Genomic DNA, 18,659 nt, shown 5'->3' on the forward strand with positions numbered 1-18,659 from the left:
ATCAGTTACTCCTTAAGAGAAAATTTGGAGGGTAAAGTTAACAGCATTTATAAAAGTTTAATGTAAGCAGAAATCTAGGTATATTACACAGATGTTTCCAATTCCTCATATCTAGAGTATCTTTGTTGTAAGTAACTGTTAAACAAAGACAAAAAAAAAAATCATACAAGCTGCTTTCACTTATTTAGCTTTTGGTGAGCTGAAAAACTAAGGGGCCAGCAATGGCACTCTGAGGCAAATGCATTCTTAGACATAAAGGGACAGGGAGGAGGCCAAAATGGACTTCTAAGAAGGTCTTCTCATCCTTCCACTGTGAAAACTGAAAAAGAATTACTTATTCCAAATAAAATGTTTACCTCATCAGTAACCTGGTGGGCTCTCAGCTGAATTTCTTCTGATGACAGATTATCCATGATGAATTAAAACTTTTGGTAAGCACAGAAAGTGAAATGTGGATATTCTGTAAGAATAAGGATACAAAAGGGTTTGTTTGAACAAAGAGTGTGGATTAATGGAATTCAGGATACTTACCTGGAAAACAGGATAAAAAAGCCTATATCTTTAGCTAGCTAACTAGCTAGCTATCACAGGTGAAGGAATTAAGGCCAAGAAAGGATAAAGCAATGGTTAAATGCTAGTTAGTACTAGAGGTGAACCTGAAGCTCAGGTTTCATGACTTCTAGTGAAGTGGCTGTTTCAAAGAGAAAGTGGTCTACTTTGACAAGCACGAACTAGAAGACAAGCTTAAAGAGATTATTTAAATTAATTCTTGATTGTACAATGCTATTCATACATTATTTGAACATAGAAAAGGAATAAGGTGAAGAGGTCTAAGTTAGGTAGTATCCCATTACTAAAGTAAAAAAATTCCAAGTCGTGTGCCTGACGAACACAGGAAACATTCCAGACACATGCCAGTTGTCCAGGCTACTCACTGGAGAAAATGAAGTATTTCCATTCTTAACAAGAAAAGGGTAATGTTGACACTGAACTCAGAAAAAACCTGATATTCTTCATAGCGGATTTTCCCCTTCCAATTACCATATTGTTTGCTGTTTTAGTGAAGTCCCTAAGAAACTATATAATTCTCCTATACATAGTAATTTAGTAACTCATAGCTCAGAGAAGATTCACAGACATTCAGACTAAAACACAACACGTTTAGAAGGTGTTATTCAGTACTACCATTGTGTATTCCTCTTTGAAAAGTCACATGGAGTAATAAGTACTGTGTAACATTTTAGGTTGCTTTCTTTTCATAACATTTGCTAGCTTTGTATTACATTTTTTTTGGTATTACATTTTTAAAAACTAATTTTACCAAAGTTATTTGTCAATGACATAGATAAAGCCTGGTTTACATTCCGAATTTACCCTCAGGGAACATTTGGCAATGACTGTCACGAGTTTGAGGGGGATGGGTAGTGTTACTGGCATCTACTAGGTAAGGGTCCGGGATGCTGCTAAAAGTACTGGAATTATCCTCAGGACAGCCCTTCACAACAAAGGACTATCTGGCCCCAAATGTCTAAGTGCTGAGGTTGAGAAATTCTGCCATGAAATAAACCCACTGACCGGCAGGGAACCTAGTTAACCAGGAATGTACTAGACTAAACCCTTGGAAGGCAGAGATTTTGTTATATCTTTTTATCTCTAACACCTAATACGTTCTGACAGTTGGTACGCCAGCAAATGTGTGCTGAATTAACAAATAAGTAGAAAAATAAAGTGTACTGTCAAAATATTTAAGTGGGTCTTAGAAACAAAGCTACGTGTACCAGTAGCAAAAAGCCTGCAAATATCCACTAAAAAACACAAAGCAAAAATTGCAATTACATATACATAACCTGGAATGGCCTGCTGGTCACACACAAATCTTTTTAGTCACATCCATAGCTAACCATCACTTTTAATAGAGTCATCATTGATAGAGCAAAAAGCAACAATATTAGATTCTCAGTACAAAAAGGCATTGCATTTGGAGGTCTGTTTATTAACTTTACTGTCACGGGTAACAGTTTTAGGTTTAATTACGATTTTGAACATTGATTAAAGTTATTAATGCTCATGAAGAAAATTATTATTAATTACCATTACTAATAATAAAAAGTATTACTACAAAAAGTTGCAAATTTAATTTCATATCTTGCTTGCCATTGTAGGACTCTGGCTCTGGCAAAAGGTTCATATACTAAGATATAAAATTAAGATATAAAAGTCTTTCTTGAATTAAGAACTGATCATTCATTAGATAGAAGCGTAAATAGAACCACATGCTTTATCACTTGGCCAATCCTTTGAGCCATTAGATTAGTCATACATCTGTTCATGCTACAGTTTTTCTTGTTAATCTTTCATAGTTACAGTTATGAAAACTTGTTTTTGGAACCTCTCACCTCCAGATTTCTGTACACGTTTTCTTTCTGTAATACTCCAGATAAAGTTATGCTTCTCCATTACTTTCAGAGCCCCAACAAGATACTTTTCAAAGCCTGTCCTTCCCAGCATGCTCTAGTTGTCTATACCTCCTCAATGCCCAACAGAGCAGAAAGTGGTGAGAAGAGTAATACATGCTAATCAAGTAATGTCTGGAAGTGGCACCCTTAGGTTTTCCAATATGGTATCCTCTGCGTAGGAAGACATTTAGAGCATAAGGATGCCCAGATCTCTCAAATTGTATAATTTTATCATTCTACTCCTGGACCTGATTCCTGCCAAGTACAAATCAGTATTTGCTATCTTTCCATCCTAGTGAAAATGAGCAAAAACTCCTCATAAGTTCAAAGAGAGGCTTGAATATAAAACTGACCCCAAGAAGATTCCAAGCGTCCTACCTTCTAATGTTAAGAAGAAAGAAAGAAAGAAAGAAAGAAAGAAAGAAAGAAAGAAAGAAAGAAAGAAAGAAAGAAAGAAAAAGTGAGTGAGTTGGGAGGTGGATATGAAGAATCAGCCCTGGCATGGCCATGGGCTCATTTTGAGGGATACACCCGATTCACTTGGTGAACTCGAAGTGCTGCCTAGTACTTCCTTTTTTCTCTCCTGAGCAGATGGCACACAAGACAAGAAACAGACTTAAAGTTCTCACATGTCTGACAAGCTGACATCAGGACACAGCTGCCTAAGACCTCTACTTTGGATTCTTGAGGGTGTTGAACACATGGTTACAATAAATGGGAGTAAGAGAGACAAAGCAGAATTGTAAGGGGGAAGGACAAAGCAACAATACTCCCGAGGCTCTTATTAGCCTTTACGAAACTGCTCAGAAGTGTCAGGCAGGGTGCAACCCAGAATTAGCTATATAGCTTTACTCATATTTATTATTATCTCTAGAAGTTTTCCGTCCAGAATGTTGTAGTAAAGAGAATTAGAGGCGGGAGAGGGGAAGGGAAACAAAACGTCATTTGACACAAATATCCCATTAAATTTACTGTTCTTAGATATAACCTAATAGATTAAATATCTGTGTCATTTCTTCAATGCTCCCAGAACCTAATATACCATGCTAATTTTGAGAATAGTATATGCTCCCTTTGAGAGGTAACTGAAAGATTTTCCCCAGTGCTTTTATAACAGATTTCCCTTACTATGGTTCATTTGGGCTTTCTAGAAGACTCCTAGTTTACCTTAATTTCTTTTTATAAACTTTGGGGGGAGTGGGGAAGAAGAAATATTCACTGAGTACCTACTATGTGTCAGATACCCTACTAAGTACTTATATATATATCATTATCTTTATTATACCAATTTATAGATGGGGAAACTAAGGCTCAAGTAAGTAATTTGCCCAAGGTGACTGAGTCAGTAAAGGGCAGATTTATTACTCAAGTCTGGATACTCTGAAACCAAAGATAGCTCATGGTCTACTCTTACTGTTGGATGTATCTTCCCTTAACAAATATCAGATGATATGAGAACTGTTGAATATCGGAAAATAGACTAAGCACCCTACCTGACAAGCTCATTTCAAAGTTTAAGATGCCTTCTTTTTTTTTTAAAGATTTATTTATTTATGGGGGGGAGGGGCAGAGGGAGAAGGAGAGAGAATCTCAAGCAGACTCCCTGATGAGCTTGGAGCCGGATGTGGGGCTCAATCTCACAACCCCCTGAGTTCATGACCAGAGCTGAAATCAAGAGTCAGATGCTTAACCAACTGAGCCACCCAGGTGCCCTGAAGATGCCTTCTATAATAAAACCATAAAAACTCTTCAACAGATTCAAAGACACCTAAATTAAAGGAAGAACTGGGGCACCTGCATGGCTCAGCTAGTAGAGCAATGGACTCTAGATCTCAGGGCTGTGAGTTCAAGCCCCACGTTGGGTGTAAAGATTACTTAAAAATAAAATCTTAAAAAATAATTAAAGGAAGAACTACAAAGACAAGAGTAATCATGGTTTTCAGCTGTTTTACTTTTTTCTCAGCTGTTTTAAAGTAATTTAGAATCTGAAATTATTTAGGAGCACCTGGCTGGCTCAGTCCACAGAGCATGTGACTCTTGATCTTGCGGTTGTGAGTTCAAGCCCCATGTTGGGTGTAGAGATTACTTAAATAAATTCTTAAAAAATATAAAAAAAGGGGCACCTGGGTGGCACGGTGGTTAAGCGTCTGCCTTCGGCTCAGGGTGTGATTCCAGCGTTATGGGATTGAGCCCCACATCGGGCTCCTCCGCTGTGAGCCTGCTTCTTCCTCTCCTACTCCCCCTGCTTGTGTTCCCTCTCTCGCTGGCTGTCTCTCTCTCTCAAACAAATAAATAAAATCTTTAAAAAAATATATAAAAAGAAATTGCTTTCCTAAGCAACTAAGCAAAAAAAAAAAGTATCTTGTAGAATCTCAAATTATCTAAACTTAGAAAATGAAACTAATACTACTGGGAAGAAGGAATACAAAAAAAGGTCTTAGAACTGAATTAACAGGAGACCCATGTCTTCACTGATAAAAATGGAGAGATATGTTAGGAAGTTATAAAAGAAACAGCACTTTAAGTAACCATAAATACCAGTCTCCTGCCTAGACCAATATAGAAGTGATTTTATAAAATAATTCATTTTATACTGGAAAGCAAAGATTTTACATTAAAATATTCTACTAAGTTAGCTTCATGACTTATTCTTTCTCTTAAAATTAATCCTAACGTAAGTTGCTCTACAAGTTACACCCAAACAGTGTATTACTGTAGGATAAAAATTTGTGGTTCACTTTGGTATATTTTGATTAGACTCTCATGGTAATCAATGTATTGACAGCAAGTGCAAATTTCTGTTCATAGCAGGCTAGCATGGTGGTGAATAGCAAGAACTCCAGCATTCAAATTCTGACCCCAAAAGATACTGGTTGTATGACCTCAAGCAAATTAGCTAAACCCACTAAGACTCAGTTTCTACATTTGTAAAATAGAGATAACAGGCCCTTTTGGTGAGGATTAAAAAAAGATTATCCATACAAAGTGCTTATGATTAGTGCCTAATACATGGCCAGTATTCAAGTGTCAGCCATTATTTTAATATTATTAGGGAAGCCGAAGTATTACTTTAATATTATTAGGCAAAAGAAAAGCAAAACAACAAAGAATAAGTGACATTAAAGTAAATGCTACCAAATACTAATTGTTCCATTGGTAAGACTAAATTTATATTTATTTATTTTTAAGATTTTATTTATTTATTTGACAGAGATAGAGACAGCCAGCGAGAGAGGGAACACAAGCAGGGGGAGCAGGAGAGGAAGAAGCAGGCTCCCAGCGGAGGAGCCTGATGTGGGGCTTGATCCCAGAACGCCGGGATCACGCCCTGAGCCGAAGGCAGACGCTCAACGACTGAGCCACCCAGGCGCCCCTAAATTTAAATATTAAAGTTGGTAATACTGTATGAGCTATACATCTGAACTATTTTTGTGCCAGCCATGAGTCTGCACATGTCAAGACAGATATTAAACAGGTTTAAATTAAACTAAGTTTCCGGTTGATAGGTACTTATCTAGACAAATATGTATATAGCTTTGCATGTCTAAAAAACTAAAGACTGCCTAAAATGTTTTTTTTTTTTCCTGGCTAAGGCTTAGCAAACACAAAACCACACAAAATGGCGAAGGTCAGTATATGAAGTGAACAAAGTAAGACTTAAAAATAATCAAATACTTGCTATAAAAAATATGGGTAGAAAAAAAGTCTAGAATAGAATCATTAAAATATAACCAATAGCTATGTTGATAGAATTAAGGGTGATTTTTCTTCTTTTCCCAATTTATCAAACAGTTTGCAATGTAGTTATACTATTTCTAAAATTCATATTTATTTTCATCATAAAATATTGACAGCTTAGGGGTGCCTGGGTGGCTCAGTCAGTTAAGTGTCTGCCTTTGGCTCTGGTCATGATCCCAGGCTCCTGGGATTGAGCCCTGGGTAGGACTCCCTGCTCAGCAGGGAGTCAGCTTCTCTCTCTCCCCCTGCCCACCCCTCATTTTTGCTCCCCCCCAACTCGTGCTCCCTCCTGCTTCCTCGCTCTCACTCCCTCTTAAATAAATATAAAATCTTTAAAAAATATGATAGCTTACGACAACCAAGAAAGCAGATTTTTTAAGACTGGGGAAAAAAAACAAGGAATTAATATTAGACCCCATTTCACAAGCATAATTATGAATTCTTAGCCTCTCTTGAGACATCTTCTGTTAGCACATATTCATGGTAAATATAGATTTGTAGAAACATTTTCATTCATTAACAGATGATCACCATTCCAAATCACAAAGGTATGGAAGTAGTACAGAACAATTTGTCCTAAACGTTCTGCTAATAGATGGTTAGAGCAAAGGTCCTTGCTGAAGTTGGCTGGAACCATATTTCATTCACATTAGGTGGCAGAAATGGGTTCTAATGAGTTCTGAGTAAGTTCTTAGTACTTTCATGGCAAAATATTAAGCGGTGGATAAAAGAGGGTGCCACAAAGAAGCAGAGAACTTAGCTGGAATAGAGAATTTACAACTCCCTGGAATACAACCAATCTCCTGTCATGGCCCCCCATCTTCAGTGTATTCTCTTTCTCTAACCTTCCTACCAATAATCGACCTCCTCAGAGATTCAAAGAAAAAGTATAAAATTAGAAGTCATTTAAAAGGTAACCTGTAGGATATGCTTTAAAATAATTCAGAGGTGGGTAAATGGGTAGGAGTACAGAGGAAACGAGACTGGCCATGACTGTTGAAGCTGGTGCATAACACAGGAAAGTGTCATCATGCTACTTTCTCAACTTTGTATTATGAAAGTATTCAACACATACAAAAGTTCTTTAAAATGGCAACTAACTTTTTATAGTTGTTTACTCACCATTTTGTAAGTCTAGATTGTGAGTAAGGGATTGAGAAGAATCACAGTAACAACTACAAGTTAACACTTAAAAAGCACTATATGTGCAAGGCACTATTTTTTAAAAGATTTTTTTTTATTTGAGAGAGTGTGTATATGGGGCAGGGCGGGGCGGGAGCAGAGGGAGATGGAGAGAGAGAATCTTAAGCAGGCTCCACACCCAGCAGAGTCCAAAGCAGGGCTCAATTTCACAACTCTGGAATCATGACCTGACCCAAAATCAAGAGTTGGACGCTTAAGCAACTGAGCCACCTGGGTGCCCCCATACAAGACACTATTCTAAGAAACTGAAAAAAGAAATACACACACACACTCATTTCATCCTTAAAACACTCTCTTCATCCGTCCAGCAGCTATAACAAAAAAACACAGACTTGGTAGTTTATTAACAACAAAAATTTGTCACAGCTCTGGAGGCAAAAGTCTGAGCTCAAGGTGCTAGCACTGTCACTTTCTCATCAGGGCCCTCTTTCTGGTGCAAAACTGACGCCTTATGTGGTGGAAGGGGCTAAGGAGTTTTCTGGAGCCTCTGTTATAAGGCACTAATCCCATCCATAAGGACTCCACCTTCATGGCTTAAGCCCCTCCCAAAGGTCCCACCTAATAATACCATCACACCAAGAATTAGGATTTCAACATAGGAATTTTGGTAGGAAGACACAAACATTCAGACCATTGCAAGCACTATTTAATTCCACATTTTACAGATGTAGAAACTAAGGAAGAGTGAGGTTAAGCAACTTTTGCAAGGTTATATAGTAGAGCCAGGTTCAAACCTAGGTAGACTGATTGAGTATGTGCTTTCAATCACTATTACATACATTAAAAAGAGAATAGAGAGACACATTATCAAGTCATTCAAATGTGTAGCAGCTTTGCCAAGAAAAGTATATATATGACGTCCCTGCCCTCCCCTTTCCGAGTAGCAAGTCTAACTCCAGTCAGGGTTAGAACAGCGGTTCCCGGTCTTGGCTACACATAACCACCTGGAGGCCCACGCTGCACCTGAGACTAGTTAAATCAGAATCTCTGGGCGGTGGGGGGGGGGGGTGAGAGCCAGTTGATTTTAAACCTTCCCAGATGACTCCAATAAGCAGCCAAAGTTGAAAACCACTGTTTTAGATGAAAGTTGTTTTGTTTTGTTTTTTAATGTATAGCCAAGTACTAATTGATGATATCCTACACCCTGTATAATTCTGGTAACCAATGGAGGAAAAACATACCATTTAACAATACAGGACAAGGACAACTTAGGCTTCAATAGGTTAAGCATTGTATTATATGTAACCCAGCAATTCTATTCCTACGTACATTAGAAATGAAAACATATGTCCACATAAAAACTTGTACACAAATGTTTAAAGCAGCATTACTGCTAACAGCCAAACAGCAGAAAACACCCAAATGCCCAAATGCCCATACAACAGAGTATCATTCAGCCATATAAAGGAATGCTACATGCTACATCATGCATAAGGCCTGGAAGCATTATTCTAATTGAACAAAACCATATACAAAAGACCCCAAATTGTATGATGTCATTTATGTGAAGTGTCCAGAATACGTAAATCCATAGAGACAAAAAGTAGATGAGTGATTGCCAGAGGATGGGGGAACGGGGGGGAGGGACTGACTACCAATAGATACAGGGTTTGTTTTGGGGGTGATGGAAATGTTCTAGAATGAGTAGTGAAAAGCCACTAAATTGTATACTTTAAATGACAAGCTTTACATTATGTGAATTATGTCTCAAAATTGAAAAAAAATGACTTAAGGATGGAGAAAGAATATTTGAAGGGAGAAAAGTTAAGGAAAAGAAAACAGTATGAGTAGAACAAAAAGGAAGATGAGAAGGAAAACATTAACTTTGTAGCTTTTCCTATGCCAAACAACTTTCTGCCACAGTATAAAACGTTAGAGGGGCGCCTGGGTGGCACAGCGGTTGAGCGTCTGCCTTCGGCTCAGGGCGTGATCCCGGCGTTATGGGATCGAGCCCCACGTCAGGCTCCTCTGCTGTGAGCCTGCTTCTTCCTCTCCCGCTCCCCTTGCTTGTGTTCCCTCTCTCGCTGGCTCTCTCTATCTCTGTCAAATAAATAAATAAAATCTTTAAAAAAAAAAAAAAAAAAGTTAGAGATTTAGTTAAAATAAATAATAGTAGCTATAGAGTAGGCACTACTGAAATATAAAACTTGTACTTTATAATCAATGGATCTCCTCCTTTCCTCTCCAAAAAGAAAAATGGTGGTTGGAAAACAGGAGAGAACAACCATATTAAGAAATACACTTGATGAACTTCTTTATTAAGATCCAAGTACAGTCTATGTTTGGAATTCTGAAAACATGCCATTCCATATCTTTAACATGGAAGAGTCCCAATTTTCTTTCTCGTAATGAGAGAAAAAAATTTTTTACTTGGCACTTCTGGCTATTATTAATAACTAGTGTAAGAGAAAGTGAAACCTAAATAAGGCAACATCAAGGTCATAACTTATATGTTAGTATATCTGAAAATGCTGAACTGTTTGTATAGACTTAAAATGGCCATTATACAGGTTATACACTACTATTTTCTATCAATAAATCTTAATGCCACATTAAAAAATATGTATAGTTTAAAAACTAAAGGCCAAAAATGTAAATATCCACCCAGCTTAAATGAGATTGAATGAAAAATGTTTTAAAAATTCTACATATGAATTTTATTTGTCTCACAATAATGTATTTTCTAAATTTTCTTTAAAAGGACTTTTTTAAAATTTTTATTTTAATTCCAGTTAGCTAACATACCGTGTTAAATTAGTTCCAGGTGTACAATATAATGATTCAATACTTCCACAAATCACCACCATAAATCACCAGGTGCTCATCACAACAAATGTACTCCTTAATCCCCACCACCTATTTAACCCAACTCCTCATCCCACTCCTAAAAAGTTATAAAGAGACACTGGCTGGGGCGCCGGAGTGGCGCAGTCGGTTAAGCATCCAGCTCTTGATTTCAGCTCAGGTCATGATCTCATGGGTAGTGAGATCCAGCTCTGCCTGCGGCTGCTGGCTTACTGGGGAATCTGCTTGAAGATTCTCTCCCTCTGCCCCTCCACCCAATCGCACGCTGGCCCTCTCTCTCAAATAAATAAGTAACTTTGGCGGGGTGGGAAGAACTCAAAGACCAGGACTTTAAAATTTTTAAATAAATAAATCTTTAAAAAAACAAACAAACCCATACACTGGTTTTGTAGATAGGTTTCAGAATACTCTATTACTGTAGCCTTCGATAATGAAAAACTCTAAATGATAAAAAAATGTTGCAAGCGCCAAATGACACAAGAAATAGTGATATAAACAGTATTTTCTTTAGCATCCAGGACGTCTGTGGGTATTTCAATTTCCACTCCTATAAAATTAAAGTTTTCTTAACCACTGTTTAGGAAAGTAAAATGATGATTTTTAAAAACCAAAACTCTCAAGAGATGATGTAATATATACAAGAAAATTTTAAATTATTCCTACTCTTTGGCTTTTTTCTTTCAGGAATCTAGAAGAAAATGAGATACAGACAAAAATACATCGGTCCCAGTATTATCTCTAATGTTAAAAAAAATTAAAACAATCTAAACAACCAATGACAGGATTTGATGGAATAATTATGGTACAACTACATAATGGAATGTTATTCAGCCATTTAAAATTATTTTGAAGATTTTATATTCTTCCATATTTCATTTTAATCAAATACACATACACACAGAGCTTGAGATGTCAAATAGTTCTACATCAATAAGTAGCAATTCCCCTGCCCTCCCTTGAGCCACAAACCAATTCCTGCTTCCAGGAGACCAGAGGCAAAATTTTCAACAATATTAGTTGTTCCAGTGCTTAACCTCAAATTCCTAAATCATACGCTTATAGTGCTGTTTCTTGATATTTTCCAATTTTGGATATCAATTCATGAACTTTCTACAATGTAGATATTTAGCTCTTACATCTCCCCATCTCCTATTTTTNTTTTTTTTTTTTTTAAAGATTTTATTTATTTATTTGACAGAGATAGAGACAGCCAGCGAGAGAGGGAACACAAGCAGGGGGAGCGGGAGAGGAAGAAGCAGGCTCATAGCAGAGGAGCCTGATGTGGGGCTCTCCCATAACGCCGGGATCACGCCCTGAGCCGAAGGCAGACGCTTAACCGCTGTGCCACCCAGGCGCCCCTATTTTTTTTTATTTGTCCTTATATTATAGACTGGCTGGCTAATTAAATTCTTGGCTGGAAAGCAGAAGCCCTGAAGCAGTGATGAAGTCTGTTTAACTTAGCCAAAGTTTTTGGCTATCCCAGTCAAATACAAATGACCATAAAATCTTTCCTTCAAAGAACACTTTTATTAATCCCAAGGAACCAAGGTTCCATGGAACATGAGTTGGAAACTACTAAGCTTACAGAAATTTCTGCTTAATCAATTATCTGGGAACAAAGTTTCCCCTCAATTCTTTTTTTTTTAAGATTGTATTTATTTGACAGAGAGAGAGACACAGCAAGAGAGGGAACACAAGCAGGGGGAGTGGGAGATGGAGAAGCAGGCTTCCGGCTAAGCAGGGAGCCCGATGCAGGGCTCGATCCCAGGACCCCGTGATCAGACCTGAGCCGAAGGCAGACGCTTAACGACTGAGCCACCCAGGCACCCCTCTGCTCAATTCTTATCTCAGAGAATAGTCTCTGAAAATAAAGCTCAGAGATCATCTAGTCCAACTTCTTTATGCTAAGAGAATAAAAAGCATCACTTCTGGCTCTTAGGCTCTTTCCATATTACACAGTCTTTTCTGGGGGAAGGGGGTGTTTCTTCTTGGATGGTAACTGAGGAAAGGCAGTTGTTTACAGAGGCCTGTGGTCTTAGAAGGTTATGCCAGACCAGAACCCAACTGAAGAGGAAAACTAGACAAAGGTTGTCAGAAGAGAATGGGGTAACATCTAGCTATGGTGACTGCCCTGAAAGAGCTGAGGGTTCCCTTTTGCTGACAGAACTCAGCAGTCTGTCTAGCCTTTCTGAAAGCTTAGCAGAAAGAGATCCTACCCCCAGAGTACATTCCTCTTAATTCATTCCACAAACATTTTTCAAGCATCTGCTATCAAGTAAGGGAATATATTCTGATGTCAAGAAAACTACCCTCCTTTCTTTTTAAATGTGTATTTTATGATACATTGTAGTTAGGATATGGAAAATAAAGCACTCTTCTCCACTGCCTCTAAATACAGTTTCCAGTTTTTCAGTTTTCTAGTTGTTTTGTGTACATAAATCCTGCCTTTCTACAAGACCAAAGTCTTAGCTTAAGGCTAAGATCAACTTGGAGCACCTGGGTGGCTCAGTTGGTTAGGCATCTGGCTCCTTGGTCAGTGGGGAGCCTGCTTCTCCCTCTCCCTGCTGCTCCCCCTGCTGTGTTCTCTCTCTCTGATAAATAAATAAGATCTTAAAAAAAAAAAAAAAGGCTAAGACCATCTCAACTAATGTCAAAGCCAAGTTGGGCTGAAAACGATTTCAGTTATTATTAATTCTCCTGTGATTAAGCTTGCCACTCCTAGGTTAGGTGAGATAATTTAATAAATTGTGTTGAATGAACATAATGTAGTAGTTAATAACACAGACCCTGAGGTCAGACAGACCCTGAATTCATCCTAGCTCTGATACTCAGGAATTTACTTAACCTATTCAAGTCTCAGTTTCCTTGTTCATTAGGATAACTGTTCTACCTCCCAATGTTGTTTCAACAGTGAATTAATGTATATGAAGTGTCAGCACGGTGCTCATGTTATTTATGTTCTTCATCTGTGGTATCTGACTGTTTGAGAGGCTAATCTAAGTTACTAGATGAACTTAGAATCAGAGTCAAAGTACTTCAGATGGTTGGGGTGAATATTTTATGTAAGCAGGGTGAAGGTTGCCAGTCATCCTCACCTCATGCTGGTGTATCATGTCATTCTATACCTACGTAGCTCTTTCTTGAAGACTCTAAAGATGAATAATGGAGAATAAACAGAAAGAATAGAAGAAAGGATTACCGGGAACAAAGGAGAAATTCAGACATGGACCATCAGCTATGGGGTAAAAGAACTTAGTTTTTCTTTAGGAACATATTTTTTGCTCTTAGATCCCATTTTTAATATGAAACATTTAAAATGTTCACACATAGTGCCTAGGCAGCTCAGTCAGTTGAGTGTCTGACTCTTGATCTCAGCTTGGGTCTTGATCTCAGGGTGGTAGCTCAAGCCCCGAGTTGGGCTCCATGCTGGGCGTGGAGCCTACTTTAAAAAAAAAAAAAAAAAAAGATGTTCACACATAAAGAAGGAAGGAAAGGAAGGAAGGGCGCCTGGATGGCTCAGTCAGTTAAGCATCTGCTTTCACCTCAGGTCAAGATCCTGGGGTTCTGGGCGTGCTCCCTGCTGGCGGGGAGCCTGCTTCTCCCTCTCCTGCTCCCCTTGCCTATGGGCTCTCTCGCTGTCTCACTCTCTCTCTAATAAATAAAATCTTAAAAAAAAAAAAGAAGGAAGGATGGAAGGATGTTCACACACAAAAAGTACAGCTGCACAGTATTCTAAAATACTCAAAATACTCTAGTTTATGCCAAAAAGAGCCCCTGCTCTGGTTAGGAAATTTAATTCTTTCTAAAGGCATTCAGATGGGAGCTTTATTTATGTTAAGGTTAGTTTCCTCCTTTTACTTCCTCTCGTTTCCTTTCTACTTCCTTCTACGAGAACAATTTTAACCATTCTCATAAAGCTTAAAAACTATGCAAATACAAGAAGTATACCATTGAACCATATCTATTACACATCTTGGTTTCAAAAAGCACTGAAGCACATGATTTAAGACAGAAACCATACTGCTAAGAAAATACCACTAAAAATCAGGAACCAAAAAGACCAAAATTACACTTCAGCTTTACAGAAGTACTGTTTATGACTTAATTGAGGAAATCCCACACCTAGTTTTCCATTCCTGCTCAACCCTGGAACTTCCACAATTCTACACTAAGTAACCAGAATATAATCCTAAGAAGCTAGATCTATAAGTGATTATAATCAATTATACCTACATTGTCTAAAAGAAAGACTAGGGAAACAGAAAAGGGATGCTCTGTAAGAGTTAAGAAAGAGGGGGCGCCTGGGTGGCACAGCGGTTAAGCGTCTGCCTTCGGCTCAGGGCGTGATTCCGGAGTTATGGGATCGAGCCCCACATCAGGCTCCTCTGCTATGAGCCTGCTTCTTCCTCTCCCACTCCCCTGCTCGTGTACCCTCTCTCGCTGGCTGTCTCTATCTCTGTCAAATAAATAAATAAAATCTTAAAAAAAAAAAAAAGAGTTAAGAAAGAGGCTCAAGAATGCAGCATTCATTCTCCAAGTAGGAGAGACATATGATCTGGCAGACTTAAGTATGGTATCTGCCCAAGGAAGACACCAAGTGTGAGGTACAGTCAATTAGCAAGGCTTCACCTTGTCTGAATGAAATATTTACCCAAGTCATCAAAGTATCTTGGCTCTGATTCCAAGTTCACCTAAAAGCTTTCTGGTTAGCTTCTCAAATATTCTGATATGAGGAATCAGATGCCAGGGATAGAGAACATAAGCACTCAGGTCCCTGGAAAAGAATAACCTCCACAGTAGGTTAAAAGAGTGGCATTCTTGGGGCACCTGGGTGGCTCAGTAGGTTAAGCATCTGACTTCAGCTCAGATCATGATCTCAGGGTCCTGGGATCAAGCCCCCCATTAGCCTCTGTCCTCAGAAGGGAGTTTGCTTGTCCCTCCACCCTGCCCCTCGCCCTGCTCATGTTCTTGCTCTCTCAAATAAATAAATAAATAAAATCTGAAAGAAGAGTGGCATTCTTGTTTATACAGAGAGGAATAAAGAGTAGTGGTTAAGTGCCCAATACTTGGAGGCATGTTTTTAAATCCTGACTGTTGCTTAATTCACTTCTCTGTGCTTCAGTTTTTTTTTCATTCAATGAGAATATAATGTTTATTTTGAGCATTATAAGGATTGAGTTAATTCATATTAAGCATTTAAACCCTGGCTGGTACGTACTGCTCAATAAAGCTATCATAATTTTTCATAATTATTAAACATCTCTTGTGATTTTGATTTGAGAATAGAAATCCAAGCATGATCAACCCTAAAAAAAATTGTGATTTTAGACTATCGAAGAAGTACCACAATGTAAGGCCTCAGCAGTCATGCTGGAATATACCGTATTTGTACACAGAATGGGTAGGGTGGCTTTAAAATGAAGACACAGGAGACAGGTTTTGAAGGGCTTTCTATATTCTACCAATAAGTTTGGATTTTATTTTAGAAGTCTCAAAAGGCTATCTAAAGGTAATTTCAATTGTCAAAGCATTGTTCAAATAAATTTAAATCCAAGTTACAGATCTCACAAAAATCAAGATGGATGGGGGGATTCCTGAAAAACATACTTATCAGTGATTTAAATATTTTAGTAGCCATACAATCTAAACTGAAATCAAAACCAAAATGTCAGTGAATTTAAATGAATGCAAATGGAACACCACCTCTACCACCAATATTACAAAAAGAACAGTACATGCTGTTTCCTGGCTCTACAATCCACTTCCTCCAGTTGTTGGAGGCACTGGATCCATCTGTTTCAAGTCTCTATCCACCACAACAAAGAAAAAGACCAGTCCTTGTCATCTAGTTCTCTCTCAATCTATGGACCTGGAAACAAAATACAGCAATAGAATCAAAAAGTTCAGCACTCTTGAATGCAAGCAACATATATTATAAATGTTAAAGTATACATGACACTGAGTACAAACACAACTAAAAAAGACTTCCAGAATGTTTTAAGACATAGCACCTTAATTCAGAAGGAAAAAAAAGGCAGCTGATTTCACAAAAACGTCAAAGAGCAAACATCCTCTTTTTCCTTTCTGCTATTCTAATCTACTTCCATCTGGTGAAACCAGATAAGTAAGTGTGCTAGAACTGTGTCACAGTAGTGAATGCCATCACTGAGTTCACAGAATTTTGAAGTCCACTGGCCTAGTCCAATCTTCACTTTATTTAAAAAAATGAGTAGTCAGTTCCAAAGCAGTATTTTCCAGAGTGCAGAGCAAAAAGATGAGACGATTTCAGTTGTTATGTAAGCTATAGTTACGTATTTAAGTTACATATTTATTATAATGTGTACTAGAAAAAGGTATTCATAAAAAACCACGATTTCACAGATTATTACTTTGGAAGAGGGTAGTGTTTAAAACAAGTCTATTAAAAACATGAAATAAAATAACACAAATGATTTTCTTTTTTTTTTTTTTTTTTTTAAAGATTTTTTTATTTATTTGACAGAGATAGAGACAGCCAGCGAGAGAGGGAACACAAGCAGGGGGAGTGGGAGAGGAAGAAGCAGGCTCATAGCCGAAGAGCCCGATGTGGGGCTCGATCCCATAACGCCGAGATCACGCCCTGAGCCGAAGGCAGACGCTTAACCGCTGTGCCACCCAGGCGCCCCACAAATGATTTTCTAAAAGGCAAAATTTATGATGGTGGTATGGTTCATGAGGAGTGAAATAGTGACAGCTGTCCCATGAACAACAGGGCCTGTTTTTCTCTTTTTTGTTTATTTGCTTCCTTCTTGGTTCAAGATTGTGTTCTGAATGACTAGAAATGATGTGACCTTTAGTTAAGTGAGACTGTTAACTATGCTTAAGCTCATTTTGAGTAAAAGAAGCAAACACGATGATGCAGACAGAAATACTACTGTTTATAGGAAAGAGTGCCATACTGTTAAGAAAATAATGGCACAATAAGACTTTGCTATCCTGGAACTAGAATAACAGGAATTTTCTAGTACATATCCACATACCACAAGCACCTTAAAAAAAAAAATCCTGGAAATACGATAAATATCTGAGCTGTAGGCTGTTACATCATTCTATTTACTTTCACATTTACTGTCAAAGGAACATGGTAATGTGAGCAGGGATGTTTCTCCTAATATTTGCTAATATTTATATGAATGTGTTCTTATTACCTCTTGCCAAAGGAACGAATGACAACTGACCATTAGAATGCCTTAGGCATCTACTGTGATGGTGGAAGAAACATTATTTTTTAAAAAATCTTACTATGAGATAGTTTAAGTTTAGATCTCAACGTATTCTAGCTAATGATATGCCATGAATTTCAAGTGTGGTTTTCCAGGCTAGGCAAGAACGCTCGAGAATCATTTCTACTGCAGTATTTTTTATTGGCACATCTGAAAGCCAGTCTTAAAGGCATAAAGGGCAGAAGGAGTAATATTCCTCTCAGTTCTTGAAATATCTGCTACTGTGAAGCTACGTTACTTTCACATGACTGAGGGAACGCTGTCAGAAGCTGCCAGTATCCAAACACCCCTCTCCAGTCGTCCCCCTACTTCCTAAAGGAGATGACTAGCAAAAGGAAGCTGCCAGTATCCAAACACCCTTCACCAGTCGTTCCCCTACTTCCTAAAGGAGATGACTAGCAAAAGGCAAAATGATACTCCCTTTTCATCTCCTTTTCCCAACTTTGATGTCTTTCGGTTTCCTCTACCCTCATCACCTTTCCTAACATTGTGGTGACTAATGATGAAAAAAAGGATGAGATGAAGCAGCACCTTCCAGTACTTCCCACCCCGCAACCAACAACTCCAGCCTGAAACTGTAAAATTCGGTGTTCTACGGATCCTTCGTGCGTCTACAGTAAAGCCGCGACGTAAGGATGGACTTTCCTAGAGAGCATGGACTCTCCAATGCCACGAACCTCAGACACCTTCAAACAACTAGTTCAGAGTTATCTGATCATTGTGGTCACCATACAGTCAATTAATTCCGATCACAGCAACAATGCAGAGGTAGGGGAGTGGGAGCTTGCCTCTGGATGGTTTGAAGGGGGGGTCCAACGAACCACCATCCCGCCACCCTTCCTCCGCCGGCCCCACGGTAATTTCCCGGCGGCTCGGGTCTTTGCTCCGGGCCCGGCCTGCCCAGTCCAGGCCAGACCGCCCCCACCCATCCTCTAAAGCCCAACCCCACCAAGTTTTAAACCGTCACGATAATACTCTTTCTTCTTGGGACCCGATCCCAATCTTCCACAGGGCTAGCTCCCTCAACCCCACTCCTAAAGGCTCACCAAGCAGTTCCGGCCACTCCTCTCGCGCCGCAGCGGCTCGGACACCCCCAGACCGGACCTGGAGCTGCGTCCTCCTGGCGCCTGCGCGCGCCGGACTCGCGCGCCTGCGCCCTTCCCCAGCCGCGCGGGCGCGGACACACCCCTGGAGC

At 38.8% G+C, this 18,659-nt stretch overlaps 1 protein-coding gene across 1 annotated transcript in view; it reads right to left on the minus strand.

Moving 5' to 3' along the window:
- The window catches only part of SNAP23 (synaptosome associated protein 23), a 34,051-nt gene extending 15,392 nt beyond the window's left edge, over positions 1-18,659 (minus strand). Inside the window, exons 1-2 of the mRNA XM_002913194.4 lie at positions 18,511-18,659; positions 357-460 (exon numbers count right to left, since the gene is read on the minus strand). Of these exons, the coding sequence (XP_002913240.1) occupies positions 357-413 (57 nt within the window). The 5' untranslated portion in view covers positions 414-460; positions 18,511-18,659. The remainder of the gene's footprint in view (positions 1-356; positions 461-18,510) is intronic.

Source organism: Ailuropoda melanoleuca, chromosome 5, assembly GCF_002007445.2.
Source record: "Ailuropoda melanoleuca isolate Jingjing chromosome 5, ASM200744v2, whole genome shotgun sequence".
Lineage (NCBI taxonomy): Eukaryota > Metazoa > Chordata > Mammalia > Carnivora > Ursidae > Ailuropoda > Ailuropoda melanoleuca.